General features: G+C 35.3%; 1 protein-coding gene across 1 annotated transcript in view; it reads left to right on the forward strand.

The window, feature by feature from the left end:
* The first annotated feature begins 1,097 nt into the window (after positions 1 to 1,097).
* Positions 1,098 to 19,855, forward strand: part of LOC149802623 (uncharacterized) — a 43,673-nt gene continuing 24,915 nt past the window's right edge. The window contains exons 1-5 of the mRNA XM_089951945.1: positions 1,098 to 1,116; positions 6,528 to 6,635; positions 14,063 to 14,137; positions 16,183 to 16,262; positions 18,769 to 18,830. Of these exons, the coding sequence (XP_089808071.1) occupies positions 6,537 to 6,635; positions 14,063 to 14,137; positions 16,183 to 16,262; positions 18,769 to 18,830 (316 nt within the window). The 5' untranslated portion in view covers positions 1,098 to 1,116; positions 6,528 to 6,536. The remainder of the gene's footprint in view (positions 1,117 to 6,527; positions 6,636 to 14,062; positions 14,138 to 16,182; positions 16,263 to 18,768; positions 18,831 to 19,855) is intronic.

Here is a 19,855-nt window from a genome sequence, read left to right on the forward strand (position 1 = left end):
AGAATTCTTTTATTTCTTCTTTTTTTTGTTTGTTGAAAATATGCACCAGGAAAAGCGAGGACATAGATAATAGCACACAAAACCCATTATATTTAAAGCATTGATTGAAGTGGCATCCCTAAAGCTCTAACCAGTTCTATGTCCTGGGCAGGGCTGGTGGATGTCCACACAAATAAAGAAAGTTTGCTCAGAAGATACAAATTCAGTGATGCCAATAGTTTGTTTCATGATTGTGTTACTCATCAATAACTTTACTTAAAAAATTTGGATTAGTTCATCTCAAAGAAAGCACAACTTTGATGAGGAATCAATGAAAATCGTGTATTAATTGTTATGCATTATTGTTTGATATTTTTGGAAGTGGCCATAGTTGCTGATTTATGAAAAGTTTCAAAATGCTTTTAATTCAAACCATAAATATATATATTTTTTTATTTTGGTTTTTAAAAAATCTAAATGCTATACTTCATATCTATTTTTTCTTCAGATTTGAGCTAAAAATTTACTGGCAACTATCTTATGTAAATTTAAATGCTGTACATCTTACATTATCAGTGAAAACAATAATAACTACAAAAATAAATCAAGTATGTATGTTCCACGGCTATTCTTATATTTCACATGGTCCGAATCAGCCTGTAATTTGGGATGAATCAGCCATGATCCGAATCATCAGCCAGCATTCAAGTAAACATACATGAAGCAAATCCATAAGTGTAATTATCTTGTGAGAAGATTGACCCTCTGAAGGGCATTCTAAAATGACTTCAAAGAAACATGTTCTACCAATAGTGTATGTATTGTAAACACTACATTTACGGTAAGTACTTGAGGTTCTTCAGCAAATAAGGTCCTTTTTTTGGTGGTAACTGGCTGAATTAAATTGGTGACATCGCATATATAAATCATGAATGCAATCAGTGCAGAAAAGTATGTTGACTTTTCAGAATGGGTCACCAAAAGCTATTTTCATTTCATAGGAAACAGACCTTGAAAATGATAGTAATGTCTCTCACCCACCTTCCAATTACAACAGATTTGTGAAAGTGAGGGCACAAGTGAAGAAGAGAACCTGAACTCCGAATGTGAATCTAAGATGAAGATGAAGCTTCCTTAGTAATTTCTGATTTGTATTTAACCACACAAACGTCCATATACATATTAGTGGTGGTGATGATGACAACTATGATTACTATATGATTATTGTTATTCAGTACTTCTGTTCATTTAGTATTCTATTTTAAATACCTTTATTTCTTGAGAAAACAAATTTGACCTGATTGATTGCAACAAATAATATCCATTTTATTAGTTGAAAGAAATATATCTTGAGCTACTTGTAAATTTTTTTTTATCCCAGCTGTGTCACTACCTTAAATACATGTTCCATTTGACTGCTGATATTTGGGTATGACTACCTAAATGTCTTGTATGAACTCATTTTGTTAAGTTAACATCTGCTGTCACAATCTTTTTGGCTACTATACTTGTACCAGTAATAAGCATCTTCTAAAGAGCCCATGTTATATCCCACCTTTATTCCATTGGGACATCTCCTATGGTAATTAACAGTTTACAAACTGAGATATTTATTTGAATTAGTTCTTTGCACATAAGCTGCCTGGTAGATAGTTTTCAAAGTAATGAAACTCATTTAAAAAAACAAGGTAGTAGGATGCATTATGTTATGAAAATGTTTTTGGACAATTACTGAATAAGAGTACTTTCAGTATAATCTTGTAAAAGTCTATAAATTGAATTCAAATATGAATAAAATAATGAGGATATACCTTTTTTAATGTTCCTTTCCCTTCATTGTAAACTTTAGTCAGTGACTCTCAGAAATAGTGTGAGTACTCCCACATTTCAGTTGTGACGAGTCCAGGGCTCTTTATCCTAAAATTATGCTGAGAGCCCTGAGATGTGATGTAGTTCATCATCTTTGATAATCTCAATTCCATACATTTTGGAGTAGCAGTATCTTGGATTATAGTCATGTATCGCCTGTAGGCATGCACGACTCGTTGCTGTCTAATTTTTGTGATGAAGGCATGTACAACTCATTACTAATTTTTTTGATGATATACTATTATCATGCCACCATGGTAGACATCACTATAAGCTGCCACAGTGCAGACATCGTAGTGATATGACTGCAGAATTGTTAAAGGCATGTTAAAAATCCAAATAACACACACACACATACTTTTTGCCTGTCTCCATTGTTCTCTTCTCTTTTTCCTGTTCTTTATTTTTGCTACTTTTCTGTCTTGTTTTTCCTTTTATCTGCATTGTGTTTGGCTTCTTTCTTGATTTTCTTTATTGTGTGTCCTTTTTTCCAGCATTCTTGTTGTTTATTTCTTTCCTGATTGATCATTTTGTTATTTAGTGTTATTTGTTTATTTTAATTAGATTTTTTACTTTATATTATTTTATACAAATTTTTCTTGTTTTTTCTCTTTAGATTTTGTTTGTTTTATTTTTCTTATATTATCTTATAATAGATGTATTATTTATTGTTTTATCCTTTCTCCCTGTTCACTTGAAAATATTTCATCTTATTTGGGCATTGTCAACTCTGTATGGGGTGGGGGTGGGCTGACAAAAATACCTTTTTTGTTAAATATTGGATTTGTTGTTAAAACCAGCCACACCTTTTTTTAGTTGTTGCTATACAGCAGTCTTGTATGACGTTTACAACTTTCAGTTTCGTTTTAGCTTCAGTATCAATTTCAGGCCTGATACCAGACACAGTTGCATTTTTTTATTTATTATTGGTTTTTTTGTTGGTTTATATTATTATTATTATTGTTGTTGTTGTTTTTATTGTTATTATTACTTCTAGCTGGGCTATTGTTATGGGACTATCTATTATAGGCCTAGTATTTCCCCCCTTTGAACATATGTATAACAGCTCCTTCTTTTAATTTGTTCAGTTTATTTTAGAAACAATAAAATATATATTGCAAATATTGGAGATAACACAGTTTGAAATGTACTAGAAAAGTACAGTGAGAAGTCTGCTCGTTTACATTGAGAGCTTGAATTTCATTTGAAACACCAATTACTTGACAGTGTCAGGGACACCCTGGTGACAATCAAATTATAAATCATGAATGAAGTGATAAGTTTGGTGCATTTTTTAAATATGTTTAATGCTTTTAATTTTTTAAATCAGTGGGAGGATGTGCAAATGCTTTAACATTGTTACCTTTATGTTTCAAACCTAATGGTACTTCAACACCTTCACAGTGTCCTTATTTGTCTAGGCAAGTATGTTGTTCACACAACAGGAGTAATATTCATTGTTTTATTAGCTCTGGAAATTAATAATTTCCTAATGTTGAGATGTAAGGGCATATTTTCCCCCTTTCTGCCAGGTATGTTGTAAATATTAGAAATAGACATTTTATAGATTATATACAGACAATAAATGTTTGTTTTCTATATGTAGGCCTTCACTGAAAATGAACTCTTTTAGTATTTTGGAAAATGAGAGTAAGCAGGCTCCTTGCTATTATTGAGATCTTCTGTTTGGTTTGAAATGAGATGACTTTGGGACTGAATCAATAAATAAAATGAATTAGATTTGAATAAAAAAAATTCAAATCATTGACAAATTTCCTTTTTATAATCATAGGGCATACAAGCTGCCAAGCATGTGGGCTGAAACTGTAGCCCTACAAATTAAGAGGTCCATTCCTAATATGTACTTATTTTGTTTAGTTGTGACTTGGTAGCTCATACTGAGTGTTGCACAAATTAAAGTCAAATTGCTTTTGTCACTTTACTTACACTGATGGATTCAAATTCTGACACAAGCAAGTTGACACATTTTCAATTTCAGTTTACATATATTTTAGTTGGTTGAATATCAAAGGTAGCCTAAGAATGCCAAAGTCAATTTGTAGAAGGTACATGTTTCTTTAACTAAACGAAGCCATCCAATCACTTTTATTAACATTAGTATCTTTCTCTTCATTTCATTAAGGAAACTAACAAAATGTATTGACAAGAATTGTTTTGTCTGCAAAAAGGAGCCAAGCTCATTTGGTAAAGTATATTACTTGTAATTTGAGCGTTGTGAATTTGAAACACATAGGCCATCCTAGGTTGTTTGCTTCTGTGTCATTTTGAAAGGCACTTAGCTCCCATTCCTTGTCATGATAAAGTCACTAATGTGTGAAGAGTACAGTTGAAAAACCAACAGAAAATAAAAATGCCTACAAAAAGAATTATGAAGAAGCAAACAACACCACCAATGATTATGCTGTCTCTTAATTTCATTGCTAAACAAGCATTCAAATTTGCACAATGAAGGAAAAAAGTATTTAAATATTTGTGTAGAAGGTCATGACACCACGGACACAAAAGCTCTCTCCTGCGGATGTTCAATAGCAACTTAATTCAGCAGCAAGAGTGTTCTAAAATAAATAGGGAATAAATATGTCACAATTTAAAGACTACATCCCACACTTTATTTTACCTATGCTTCTCTGTTTTTTGTGCTATTATTTTGTCATGTTTTTGGCAAGCTCAGTTTCTAACGGGCAAGTCAAATTTCTCATGGGCAAGTTCACTTTGTAACATTTTTCTAGCCCTGCCCTATATCATTGGCTGAGGTAAAAACTGATATATATCATTGGCTGAGGTAAAAAAAAAAAAAATTGTCCTTATCTTTCAGGAAATCATCATGTTTAGGACCTTGATTTGAAGTGCTTACCATATTATATGCTTATGTAATGTACTATAGATGCAATAGGTTTTACGTTACGTAATAATGTATTGCTGTTTCCAACACATTTATACATGTACTTAGGGAGACCAGAAATCAATGGAAATATAGAATAATAATAAAATCACTATAGAAAAAAGCTTATTCTGAAGTATCACCTGCGACCATAATACCACTATTTAAATATTGGCATATCTTCTAGTAGCTGAATCTCTGTGACCTTGTATGCAAAATTTCTGCACCTATTTGGTTACTTTCGTGACGTAGTCATTGTAGCGACCCCAGCATCCTGACTGGGAGTTGCCAGAGTAAAAGATAATGCCCTTGTGTGTTGTTTACGGGTGTAATAGCACATTAATCACGGGACCATGTGATCTGTCGTCTCATCAAAATGTGGCAATTTACAGAGTCATGGTATCTTCCCTGCAATATAATCACTACCCGCCTATGATATTTAATTTATAAACATTGCAGTCTAATTAAAATTTGTAGAGAACTGCATACTTAAAAGGAAAAGTTTTATTTCTGGTCTTCTTTAAATAAGCTAAATACTCACTTATGAGTGGTCCAACTGCAAACAACAAAGATCCTGATCTTCCATTACATAATGTGCCTACATATCAGAGTTTCTGTTGTTTGTTCTACTGATTACTCCTAACAAACAGTATGGACCCAGATCTGCCATCACATAATAAGCAGTTTGCAGTTGTACTCATCTTATAAGTGAGTATATACTTGACATAAATGTCCTTGTATTGAAATAGGGACCAATCAGTAATATCTAGCTAAGAGAATTACGTCAGCACATAATACTTGCAGTACCTAAAAATAAGGCTTTAAATTTTATTGTTTTATGAAGGATAAAGATAGATTTCACCTCAGCCAGATGAAAGATCACCTTAGAATACCTATACTTAAAAAAAATCCATTCTGTTAAAAAGTTTCTTTTTACATAATTAAAATATACATATCTAGATTTTTATATATCTTTGTATATTAGCTGAAATTGTATTTCAAAATTGTTTTGCTTAAGTGAAATAGACATTCATTTGTCACTTTAGATCAGGGGTCTCAAACATGTGGCCCACAGGTTGCATATGGCCTGCCAAGCCATATCCTGTGGCCCACAAAATGATTGTCGTCACAAGGTGTCAGGAAAGATAACAAAGGTTGCATGGCCCTTGGGCCATCGAAAATGCCCTCATGCAGCCCTCAGGGTGGTTGAATTTGAGACTCCTGCTTTAGATGAAGCAGATGTAAGGAAGACAACAAATAGTGGTTGAAAAACTGATATATTGGTTGGTTTGGGGAGCGTAATCAACCGGTAAAAGGGGTATAGTGCTGTGGGAATAGTGTTCCCATACATTTTTTGGTGCTCGCCATTGTCTCCCCCCTGCACACACAAACTCCTCGCCTTTTTGTTGTGTTCTCTTACTTCCTTATTTAGCACTACACCAGTTCAATTTCAAATGTATTGGGGGAGGGACTCATTTCGCTAATATTTTTCCAATATTGCATTGCAAAAGTGGATTTGCAAAATCATATTAGATATAAAAAAAAAAGAGTACACTAGTTATTTTCAAAGTTACAATCATACAGTTGATATCAGTTTATTTGATATGTAATACCATCAATAAACTAATATTTTCTTTGTGGAGACAATTTCAGTTTGAAAATCTAGATTAGATGTTCAGATGTGAGAAATTTATGCACTTGATGTAGTTTCTATATGAATGCTTTTAATGTAAACTTTTTATGGTCATGTGTATTTCTTTGTTTGTTTTGTTGACAGATTCCAACCATGACCTACATGTTTCCAGTATTGCCTTTGGAAGATCTGGTGGAGAGCTTTAAAAGCATGAACATCAGATTGGACGAGAATGATTTTAAAAAACCGAATGTAAGAATTTTAAATTGCAAAAGAAATAAATTATACCTGCACTTGCTAATGCAGACTGCCCAGTCATTATGGTTTGACCTCAAGTCTTACTGAAATTACCCTTAAACTACAGATTTACGGAATAATGGCAAAAAATTTGAAAATAAAGTTGTTGTGGTCCAGTATCAAAATAGGTTGTCTGTGTTAGATTCTGGAATTTATATTAGGTATTGTTGAGTTGGTCAGGGAACTGGTCTGACTGTTACAGTAGTAAACAACCTATATTTTTTTTCTTTTTTACATGCAAAATACCTGCATGATCAGAATAGGAATAGGTGGAAGTGAAGCGAAAAATGCAATATATATATATAGAGAGAGAGAGATGTTTGGATGGAGAGATATTAAAAAATGTACTTTAGCTTCAAATGAGCACAGTAGAAACTATATATTTTAGTTTATTTCAACTGACAGGAGTACATAGATTACAATCTTGTAATAAAAAAATAGATTTAAAAAAAAATACTTAAATGCCTGCCAGTTTAAACACTGCTAATTTTGCCACTTATATTAGCAAACATTGCACTTATACCTTGCCCAGGTTTGGCATGTATGTATATGATCAAAAATACATGGTGTTGAGATTACATGAGTGATGTTGATTTGAGTGGGTGAGATGACTGACATCGCTACTTGAAATTAAAGATAATGAAAAGGATTACATCAGACTGAGAGATCTATAATGCAGTGTTTGAGTTCCATGGTATTTGGAACTGCAATTCAGGTTTACAGGTAAGTATACTGTAAAAGCTATTTTGTAGTCGAACATATTTTGTTAGCCCTTGCTGCATCAGTCTCTGATCACACTTTTGAACTTTCGTAGACAAAAGCAGTACATGAAATTTTGTTACACATTACTAAAAATAAGCCTACCTGACAGAAAAAATTATGACTGTTATACTGATATGGTCCTGCTGGAGTTGTTAGGTCTACTAACATAATGTATATATAATGTGTACTCGTATAAACCCCATTTCTTCTCCAATTATACACCAGCAGATTGGGGTCTACACTGTTTACTTTCATTTCATGCAAGCCATATAGACCCATTGTTGGTACATTACAGTCACACTGGAGGGTCTACACTGTTCACATTAATTTCAAGAAAACTATAGACCCATAGCTGTTACATTATACATTGGCATATGAGGGTCTATGCTCTTCACTATGATTTCAAGCAATTGGTGTAGACCCAGACCTACTGATGCATTACACATTGGCAGACATGATTATACACTTTGCACTGGGGTGTGATTCATACATTGATGAACAATTTAATAAAACTTAATATATTGATGTGCTATGCCATGCACACAATAGAAAATATGAAATAGAATGATTAATTTAATCCAACCAATAAGCTTTTATCATATTGTTCTAATTTAAACTGTCAAGTCTCCTATTGTTTCTTCTTCAGATACGTTACCCAATCATAATACCTTCAGAGAACTACTACTAACTTGCAAATCCAGGCCTCCCAGATACTATTTTTAAGGGGTGCTCACCAGTTATTATGTACTTTTGAGAGAGTGACGTATATAAGGTGAAGTTTTTTGCATTTAAAACATGCACAGTGGAGAGAGACTGTTTGCATACCTGTATGCTACATTAATGTAATGTGGATGATATTTCTTTGGAAATTGTACATGATCTAAGCACACTAACTAAAATGACTGCAACCTTGTGCTGAATTAGTCTAAAGTACACTATCGATAGCAGCTATTAAAATAGGGAAAATTAATTTTGCCAGACTAGACAATACCAGCTTCTGAAAGTGCAATGAATGAATTACCAAATATATAAAATGTTAAAAAAAAGTTATCTGCTCTTTTTTATACAATTTACATCTGAAGTTCAGGATGTGAAAATGGCCAAGTGGAGGTAGCACTTTTATGAAAGGTGCACATCTTGCGTAAGGCCAAGCTGTATACTCTATAACCCATATTACACCCATCAATCATTCACCAAAAAAAAGGGAATTAAAGGTTCTTCAAACTATACCTAAGATACACATGGTCTTTTTTAATTAGCCAGTATAACCAGTGAGGAACGTCGGGGAAATTCTTTTTTATTAAAATTCTAACCCTATGCAAAATACGAAACTGTAGAGTGCCACCTTAGCTAAAAGTTGTCTGCTGTCCTATGTGACTGTCGGTCAGAGTGACCTCCCCTTAGGTATAAGACTTGGCTGCAAAGCCTAAGAACCTATCTGTTACTAATTTGCTCGTGCCAAGAAACACACTCTAATCACACAAGACCTCACAAAAGCCAGAAGCTACATGGAGGATATACCACTACAAGTTGGAGGAGTTTTTTACTTCTATGGAAAGTATACTCCATCTATGTTTCCAACTTTTTCTATCACAACAGCATTCTACCTTTACAAGTTGCTAACACTTTGTTGTTGTCACACATTTAGGTACTTGCATGTGGAGCCCAAGTGACATCACATTCAGTTCGGGCTATACTTATTTTATACATGCAAGTCTCTAGTGCTTATAAAATTCCTATATATGTGTATGTGTAATTCCACTACGAATGGGTACATATCGGTGGGTTTGTATCCAAGGCATTCATAGCAGCGTATGTTGATCTTACTACACTATGCAAGAGTCTGATTTCAATTACTCCTGCAGTCTGGGATTGTTGCAGACGTTCTAATGACCCAACATCATCATGAGTTCGTCGTCGGTTCTACCTTTGCTTTCCTCCTCCCACCCCCCCACCCCTCCGCTTTTCTTTGGGACCCAGGAGTAGACAGTGATTAGTGATTTCGTCACTTTGGGGATAACACAGCCACACTCCATGCATTCATACATTTGGATCATATGGCCATTGTTGACAATTGGCAGTTAGTGATAGTGTTGCTGAAACTTCGTTGTTGGACTTTCATTCACTCTGGCTATCTTCCATCTGACGGAACGTAGCTTATCTTTTCCCACTCCAAATACCTCATGGCATGTATGGGAGTCAGTCTCAAGAATGGCCTCATGTCTGTATTCACAAGGCTCCCAGGACATTCCTGTTATTTGCCTACAACATCGTATACCATTTCAGGGAACTCCTTGGTCTTCACTTGTCTGATGAATCAAGCAGCAGCGCATATCTGGACCATTTCTCTGGTGGCAACATCAAGTTACCTGGACAACATCCTGCAGCAAAATCAGTGAGTTACCTCTAGCAAGATGTGATAACTCTTGTTTATAATCTAGACTTTTCTTCTACAAGGAAAATTCGTCCTAGTACCATCTCAATGATTCGTTCACCTAGGTATGGAGTTCAATATACAGGCCACATATTTCGTCTCCCTTATGATCAGGCATTAAAATTGCCTATGGTAACACCTTACTTTCAAGAAAATTCTGTCCACCTGGGAATCCCTTCGCCCATTAGGCTGGCTTAGTGTGGCAGCGGATCTCATGGTCCTAGGTCGCCTTTTGCTGCATTGCTACCGTTTCCTCTGCAGGAATGGAATTCTCAAGTTTGCCCACTGGATCAACCTCCCACCATCTGCACCCAGTTGAGGCACCATTTGCAGAATTGGGAGCAATCTAACTTAGATTGCTGCAGGTATGCATCTTCACATTCAACCAATTGAGATTGTAGTCTGTAAAGATGCAAGTACAAAAGGTTGGGGAGCCCACCCACTACCATCCTTTTGGGGAGAGGATGGCTGTTGTGAAAGTCCTCCAATCATGGCAGGAATATTTGCTTGGCAAGGGAGTTCACATTCTGCCTGACAACTCTACAGTGGTGACTTATCTCAAACGACAAGGAGGAACCAAATGCTACAATGGTGATTTATCTCCAACAACAAGGAAGACTCCAGTCCCCAGACCTTTGCATCATGGTGTGGGACTTTCTGAAATGGTGTTGTCATCAACAAAGCCACATACATGTTTACCATATCCCAGTACACCTCAGTTATACTGACCAACTCATTGTCACAGAACAATCAACTAGTACAGAAGGAATGGTCTCTCCATCTCTCATTTCTCACTCAGATCTGTACCCAGTGGGATTGACCTTGGTGGGCCTTTTTTCAACAAGGGGGTATGCCAAACTCCCAACTTTTGTCCCTCATGTCCCTGACTCAACAGCTTGGGCAATCAATTCCTCATCGTTGGATTGGACCAACCCGAACGCATACACATACCCTCGATGGGAGGAGTTGTGGACCAATAACCTCATTAATCTTGCATTGGAAACTCCTGTGGAAAATTCAGGTTTTCCTTCTGCTACTCAAACAACCATGACAGCAGTTGTTTCATCCTTGTCTGGAGCTCACAAACCTGCACGTCTGGATCATCTCAAACAGGCCCTCAGACTTAAACAATTTTCACAACCAGTTGTAGAGAGAATCATTTGGGTACGATGGCCCTCCACATATGAAGTCAAGTGGCAGTTTTCACCCAGTGGTGCACAAATGAACATATCTTGCCTCTTGAGGCATCGATACTGCAGATAGCTAATTTCTTCCAAGGCTCTTCGAAGAGAGCAAGTTAGCACCAAGTATGATTAGAGGTTAATGCTCCACAGTCGCCGATACCTTTCATCATCATGGGAGAGAGTATATCAGACATACCCAAAACTTACCCAACCTTCTCGCCAACTTTGTGTATACATGGCCTATATTGGGTATTAACCTGGCTAGATAAGACACCTTTTGAACCGATTTCGAGGATATCTGGTGCTCCTTTTTTTTACAAGACCTGCTTCCTCATGGCATTAGCAACTACCAGCAGAATTCTTGAAATACATACCCTATCAGCAGACCAGAATTACACACAAGTTCCAACAAGACAGATCAGTCTTATTCATGGCGCATCATCATTCATCACAGAGAACCATCTCCCTTTCACGGGTAAATAGACTTTTGTCATGAACCCTCTGTGGCATCTAGACACTTCAACTAAAGGCCACCTACAAGACCCAGTCTGAACCTTCAGGTGATCTGTCCTTTAAAAATAAAATTAGCAGAAGTTGAATCAACAATGTGAGAGTATTTTCAGTCCTTTCAAGTCTTCTCTGGTAATATTATCAGTTTCTGACATATAACTTGAGAATATTTTCAGTGCATTCCAGTTGTTTTTGATAATTTGTGATGTAAGATCAGTTTCTGGCATATAACATGCTATTATTCAGGACAGTCCATTTCGGTCCCAAATTTTTCCAGTAATTTATGTCATATGATCAGTTTTGTATCATTGCCTGGAACACTTCATTTTGCCTATTGTGTTTTCTTCATGATGAACTTTGTTGTTTGTTATTTAACTTAGATTTCTGCAACATTTGTGTTTATTTGCAACTTTAATCAGCAGTGTTTCTATAAACTTTTCTTGTGTTTCTTGACTTTTAAATGTTGGAAACTAAGCCCACACCAAGCAAGAATAGATACATAACACCTGGGGTCAGATTCTCTAACAGCCCTGCTAGTGCAAAGAATCAACATGCTGGCTAACAGTTGTGATTTGTCATGAAATGATATCTATATATTTTTTAAAAAATCATGTATCCCTATACCCCTGGTGTGTAGCCTTGTAACTCAAGGCTAATTACAGATTTAAGTTGTTATAGTGTAATATAGAGAATTCATTTGTGACTTTGATTCTTATTATGTCTCTGTTGCACTGCTTGAATCTTTATGTTTACTTTACACCATACTGGGACTTCCCCACCCCCTTTTTGCTATGTTTGCCCCCCTCTTTTCCGATTTAGTTAGGGCAAGTATCCACATTTTCCAAATCCAAGATGCAACCCTGAAAATGGATCATCACATCAATATGGCGTTTTCACTTGAAAACTTCTTATGATGTTAAGTTGGACCTAAATGAGAATGGTTCCGTTCAGACACGCATTATGGTGTCTACAGTGGCCATTGTGAAAATCTTGTTAATGCTGCTCATGAATGGAAAGTCATTTTGACGGTTTTCATAAGAATTTCTAGGGTTTTCATAAGAATTTCTAGGGTTTTCACATGAAGTTTCTGTGGTCTTCGCAAGAAGTTTCTAGGGTTTTCACACAAAGTTTCTAGGGTTTCCACAAAACGTTTCTAGGGCTTTCACAAGAAGTTTCTAGGGTTTTCACAAGAAGTTTCTTAAGCTGTCTAGTTGTATCTAAATGAAAAAGGTTTCACTTAGAAATGAGCAATTGCCACTATAGTGGCCTTCTTCAAATTCTTATTGCCACTATTTCTGAATGGATGGTCATATCAACTTAAGAATTTTTCTAAATGACTTATAATGATGTCTAGTTGGTTATAAATGAAAATGGTATCCATCTGGAATCCAATGTATGCACCACAGCAGATAACAAGAAAATCTTGTTATTGTTACTAATCTTCAGAATTATTGGTCATGTAGACGGTTTTTCACCAAAGGACTTCTTATGGTACCTAAATGAAGTGGTTCCCCCCCCCACCCAGCATGGCTGGCACGGTGAACATATTGAAAATTGTCATTCATTCTTCTGAATATTTAAATGGGGTCTAGTTTATTCTAAATGAAAATGTTGGCAAAATTGCATCTGATATGGCTGCCTCAGCAGCTTGTATGAAAATCTTATCGCCCAAGAATATAAGAGATAGTTCCAATATTTAATATCTAAAAAGAAAAAAATGGTCTTATCTTGAATCCCTTAAAATTCTTTTTTGGGGACAGTAGAAGGTCAGTCCCATTGAGTTATTTAGTCCAAAAATATTCCTTTTTATTGTGTTTATCTTAATAATTTCTCCTAATTTTTCCGAATTATTTTTACTTGCTCCTTTTATATTATATTTTTTAAGAGTTCTTAAAATACTTGTGCCCTAAAGACAATTTCAGACCCTGCTAATTTTAAGGAAAGCTACTATTCAGATTCCATGAAAAGAATCATTGTATTTATAAATATTACAAATTAGTTACAAAAGATTTGCTGATTTATGTGTGAAAATTATGTCCAAAGTTCCATGAGAATAAACCACCTTAACCTTTTGCAAGTGGAAAGTTGGTATTTTAATAAAGGCTACATCCACATTAAAATGTGCTTACAAAAGATTTGGAATTTAATGCTTTTGCTGTTGATTTCAACATCAGAAAACTTTATTCAAGGTATGTTTCACAGTGTTCTTACTTCCTGCTAAAAATATTTAGAGAATATTTTGTTATCCTTGCATCGTTTGCTTGATCATAACACTGGTTTTTAAAGCAAAGAAACCACAAAACTATGACCTTTGGGGACAGTGCCTTATACTCAAGTGAAATATACAAGTTAAGAAATTTTATCATAAATACTGTTGTTGATGAGCAGGCGTCCTGATTGTGGATGCATCTCCTATGGCAGGTTTTACTGTACTGTTATATCATTATTTGAATATTGTCTGGTTATAATTATGAAACATTTTTGTTTTACAGCCAGCTCGTTGGCGAGATTTGTATGCCTCCATCCTATCGACTCTCACAGAATGCCCAACAGAGTCTTTTTTGAAGGTAAGTTTCCAGCTTCGATTTCTTGTTTTTCTTTGTTAATGCTACTAGTACATACATAACTATAAAGTTTAACTGTATGAAATTATGATAATGATTACTTATGAATAGCTTTGTTATGTATGGACAAATATTACATGTTGTTTATCTAGTCCATTTATATGTGCTGCTCCAAATGTGGAAGTGGCATATAGTATTACCCTATCCTTCCATCTGTCTGTCACACCTTGATTAGGTTTTACATTTAAGTCAGGAACTTGAGGAGTTTTCATACAGTATATTACAACAGACATGGTGATGGAATACTTATGTTCTTTGAACGCATTTTTGATGTTTTCTTTGTTAATACACACTGAGTGGAATTGATCAAATACTATTTTTGCTTGTCAAATTTAAACTTTGTTTCCTCAATCTGAATGAAGGTTGGAGAGGGGGGAATAAACATTTTAAGTTGCAGTCAGCACTCATTAGATGTATTATGAAGATGGAACTTGTATATAGTTATCATAAATAACTCAACTCGATTATACGTCAGTAACTCCATTTTAGGCTTTAAAAAAGCAATTTCTCATTAGCCCTTCTATTAAGTCAGGGTGTATTTAACAAGTCCAATCTGTCTAAAGGTGTGACTTGTCATCAGTGAATCAGAGTTGCACTTTGGAAAAATAAACCAGCTGAACTTGATAGATAGATGACAAAATCAGTGTTAAATACAACTATAATATTCGGTGGAATATATCACAAATAAATTGAAAACTTACAATTTGACCTAATTAAATCTATAATGCTTAACTTTTTAAATCCATTTATATAGTAAATCCATGAATTCAATTATAGGTTACACACTGATATTAAAATAGTAGTTCAGAATAATCCGATTCATAATATCCCATAATATGTTAATTACACGTGTCTTAGAAATAAACAGTGAAAGTTGTGTCCAAATTTGTGTGATTTACAGTCTCCTATAAATGTCACTAAGTCATCTGATACAAAGTCCAAGAATTCATCTTCATTGTCTGATAAAGATCTGAAATCTTTTGTGTGCTGCAAACATCTAGAGTTTCCAACATTACCCCTAGATTTAAAAATTTGTGTGTGTTGCACTTATAAGATGACCCATACTCTGTATGAATCATAGTTTTTGGTAAAAACGTAGACTTAGAGCTGAGTATATATGGTATTGTAAACATCACATTTTAGTGATTATTGCAGTTTGTTAACTTTTAGGTCAGTTTCTAGAAAATAGTTGATTTGTACAGTCGTGAAATAGATATGTGCATGCGTCCTTGTTGGTTACTACACCACCACACGAAAAGTACATCACTTACTAGGCCTGTGATGCCACTTACTTGGCATGTGAAGTCATTACAAGGCCTGTGATGCCACTTACAAGGCCTGTGATGCCACTTACTTGGCCTGTGAAGTCACTTGGCATGTGAAGTCACTTACAAGGCCTGTGATGCCACTTACTTGGCCTGTGAAGTCACTTACTTGGCATGTGAAGTCACTTACAAGGCCTGTGATGCCACTTACTTGGCCTGTGATGCCACTTACTTGGCCTGTGAAGTCACTTACAAGGCCTGTGAAGTCACTTACAAGGCCTGTGAGGTCACTTACTTGGCCTGTGAAGTCACTTACTAGGCCTGTGAAGTCACTTACTTGGCCTCTGAAGTCACTTACTTGGCATGTGAAGTCACTTACAAGGCCTGTGAGGTCACTTACTTGGCCTATTTCATGAGCATGTTCAGGATTAGGTTAGTTTCTAGTACATGTGAAAAGTAGTTATGTAATATAACACCAATATATCAAAATATGGTCACCAACCTTTTCATGTTGTAATTAAATGTAACACTTTTTTTACTTTTGTCAGTTTCTTAGTGACTGTTGTTTGAGCAGGCATGAAACTGACTTCATTTTTAACAAGGTATATTTCATCTGTGTTAAAAATGGATTACTGTGATCTTTTTGAGTGTCAGTGACAATTATAATTTCTGGTATGTTATGGGCTCTTCATTACTGTATTGTACTTTTTTCTTCTTTTTCAGCAAATAGCACCAAATGCTGACTTTGAATATATTGAGTTGTTTGAAGATGCCATTCCACAGATGCATCTTGTCATTGCATTGTGAGTATTGCCTAATTTTCAGATTGAAAGCTACAGGATAACGTCACAGTTTGGACCTCATAGACTGGGAAAGTGGTTTTAATTGGGAGATTAACAGATTGGGGATGGAATATTTTAACTTTTTAATAACTGCTTTACCAATGGCAGCTTAAAACACAGACTAACTTTTACCAACTTGGGACTTTCTGAAAAGTAAATGTGCTTCATCATTCGTCATGTGGTTGTGCTATATTTTTCCTCTGAATTCAGACCTATATGATAAGTGACAAAATTATTTATTATTTTAAATCTGTGTGTGCATATTTTCGATGGAATTACTTGATTTGTAGAATCATTGTATGTGATATGATTCACACGTGAGTACATGGTGTTGATACTCTGTTCATGCTATACATTAGGCTTGTATATATAAACAGTATACATGTATATTGACCATTCCGTGGTTCTCTAAATGAAGTAAAATATTATATATTCCTTCTCTATTTTTACTACAGCCGTATTTCTCATTTAATATGCATCGATTTAAGATTGTAACTGTGCCAATGAAGCACGTATTTTACCACCTGCATTTATTACCTACACACACCCGCTAATTTTTTGAGGTACAATCATCATTTTCTTCAGCTAACTGACCTGGTTGCTTAAAAGACGTTCTATGGTTCCCAACTTCTATGTTATAGCTGGGTCACACTGTATTTCTTTAGTGAAGATAAAAGTGGACCATGAATGGACTGGTTATTGACAAGATCACTTGCTATGAAAATTTTGATACATATAGAAACAGAGCAGTGAGAAAAGAGACAACTGCTCATTAACACTGTAGGTCAAAACTTAATCTCAAACAAGCAATTCTTTGTAAAAAGAAAAAAAGAATGATACCTGGACACATTCATGTTAGGAAAATAAACTCCATTACCCTATGAATCCAGCTGTCCTGGAAAGTCCATAAACTATATAAACAGAGGGAAGAAAAGTCAATTACCTCTCTTCCTATACCAGGTCACTGCCTACCAGTTTAAGCTTTTGCTGCAGTAAAGTCAGCATCAAACTGCATTTCCAGTTGTTATTTATTAGAAATCTGTTTGAATTCTACCCATCCATTATAAATTCTGTTTTTTATTGATTGTTAATGTATTTGCTACAATTTATCAATATTTTTTTGTATCTTAATCAATAATTGTGTACATGTTTCGTCAGTTTGTGGACTAGTGTGCATTACAGATGCATGTGCTCAATTCAACCCAGGTACTGTTAAAGTCACAAATATGGAGATAGTGCAGGAAATGCTGGCTTTTGATGAGTTTCTATGCCTCCATTGTCACATCTCTCCAGTACAGGCTTGTAGTTAATGGAAAACTTTTCTCTTAATTTATGGCAAACTAGTGGTCATAGGTCTTCTTGCATGTCTGAGCATGGCCTTAGTGCCATTAATTCCAGGTGCTTGTGATATATAACACAGACCTCACTGGCAGGTTTTATCAGCTATTTATACCTTATGTTGCTACTCAGTTGGTGAAAATTCTGGCTGTCCTTTCTTTTGAATTAGTGACAAGAGGTCTGTCCTATTAGCAACTTGTACTTCATACTGTCAGATTATTCAGATCATCAGTGAAAGATAGTAAATTGGAATAGATCATGAATGATTAAAAGGTGTGGAAAAGGCTCCTAATAACAGCTTGTGTGTCTGAGTGAGTGATGCATTTTCATGCACCTTCTGAAATGGGCACCAAATGGAATTCTCCGAATGTTAATGTGATTGGGGTAAGTATTCTCAAGGAAAGATAATTTACGAAAGCTAGGTACTTGCTGCACTTGAATCATCCCCTTGTGCCTACAGTATGAAATCATACATTCTAGATATCATTTTAACAATGAGAGAAACAGATACAGTATTGTTGTCTTTTCAGTAAAAAATGTACTCAATAGTCAGTCATATGAAATTGTTTAGTTCTATCTCAATAACTATGTTCTCTGGCTTGTAATTACTGAATGGACAAACAATATGCCATTATGTTTGTGCAATTAATTTACTACCCTTTAAACATTAATGATTCCATCTATACTCACTTATAAGTTGATTCAACTGCAAACAACAAAGATCTTGATCTGCCATAGCATAATGCATCGACAGATCAGGATCTGTGTTTGTTTGTTCTATTGATTAGTCCTAACAAACTGCACAGACCCAGATCCGCAGCTGCATTATGCGACAGCAAATCTGAGTTTATGCAGTTTGCAATTGGACTTATAAGCGAATAGATATGGTAACTTATATGGTAATGTATTGTAAGATAGAGCTGTAGGACTGTCACTTCACCCAAAAAGTACTATTCAGATAGACTGAAAACTGCCTTAGAACTTATGACTTTATAGTTTATGGTAATATAAAACTTTACACATTACACAAAAAGTCTGAAATGGCTTAAAGGTATGTGATTTTTATGAACCAGTGTGATAAATATTGATATTTTCAAATATTCATTACACATCTAATCTTATTTTGCAGACAAAGAGTTCTTGTTCCATGTGGAATACAGAACTTTTCCTTCGCAGATCTTGTTGATCCAAGTAAGTTCCGAGATAATCCAGCACAAGTAAGAAACCTCAACCTGATTTTTTTAAACTCCAGTGTAAGATTGAAATGTTTACTCTGGTAAGCAGCTCTGTTTAGGTTATTGAGTGCCTGTCAGCATTGATGATACTGTCAGCATTTATTATACTGGTAACTGTAATTGAAAGTGCCTGTCAGCATTTATAATACTGGTAACTGTAATTGAAAGTGGCTGTCAGTGATGCAAGAACTACCTGTATCATCCTATATGATCTGCATGCCCAATAATATCCCAATGAAACAAAGGTTGTTGGTCATGTATTTGAAACAAAAATGTCTTGCCAACTGATAATTAGAGTGGTTGAAGACTTATAACAGTTCAAAGATGCCAGTTTGAGTGAGCTACATCTTGTACATTGCTACTGATCCCCAGTTAGCTAGCAGCTGAAAGCCTGTAAGGTACAGATAATTAGAATGCATTCTTTTGGTTATTGGACATTTTTAGGGCTGTTCCAGTAAAACATATACACCCCACCCCCACCCCCAGACGGCACTTCAAAAAAATCTTCAGTAGGAGGTTGTGTTTCAAACTATTTTGATTCTGACAGTGGAAGGTTGGTTAGGAAAATCACTTCTGTTGTGGGTTGTGTTAACAAAATGGGAAATCGCTGGTGGGGTTGTCAAAAGAAGAAAAAACGAATATATATTTAAAATTGCATCTAACCCCCTCCTAGCAGTCTAACGTGAATAAAATATTGGGTCAGAAAATGATGCCAATAGATACGAGTGCACATAATTTGTAGGAATTCGCATACTTTTAAAGCAGTGATACGCATTCAGCAAATTACGTCAGCGTCGCAGATATAAAAAATGTGCTTTGCGCAGTATGCAATTTTTATTAAACTTTAAAAGTTCATTTTGTGACATCATTCGCGCTGCCGCAGCTGTCTCACATCACTTGATGTGACATCCAGATATTTGGATACTTCTGTTCGACATGAATGGCTGTTAAACTTAATTTGATTGGTTCATTTGGCCCTGG

The sequence above is a fragment of the Sinohyriopsis cumingii genome, chromosome 3 (genome assembly GCF_028554795.1).
Source record: "Sinohyriopsis cumingii isolate HCF-2022 chromosome 3, ASM2855479v2, whole genome shotgun sequence".
Lineage (NCBI taxonomy): Eukaryota > Metazoa > Mollusca > Bivalvia > Unionida > Unionidae > Sinohyriopsis > Sinohyriopsis cumingii.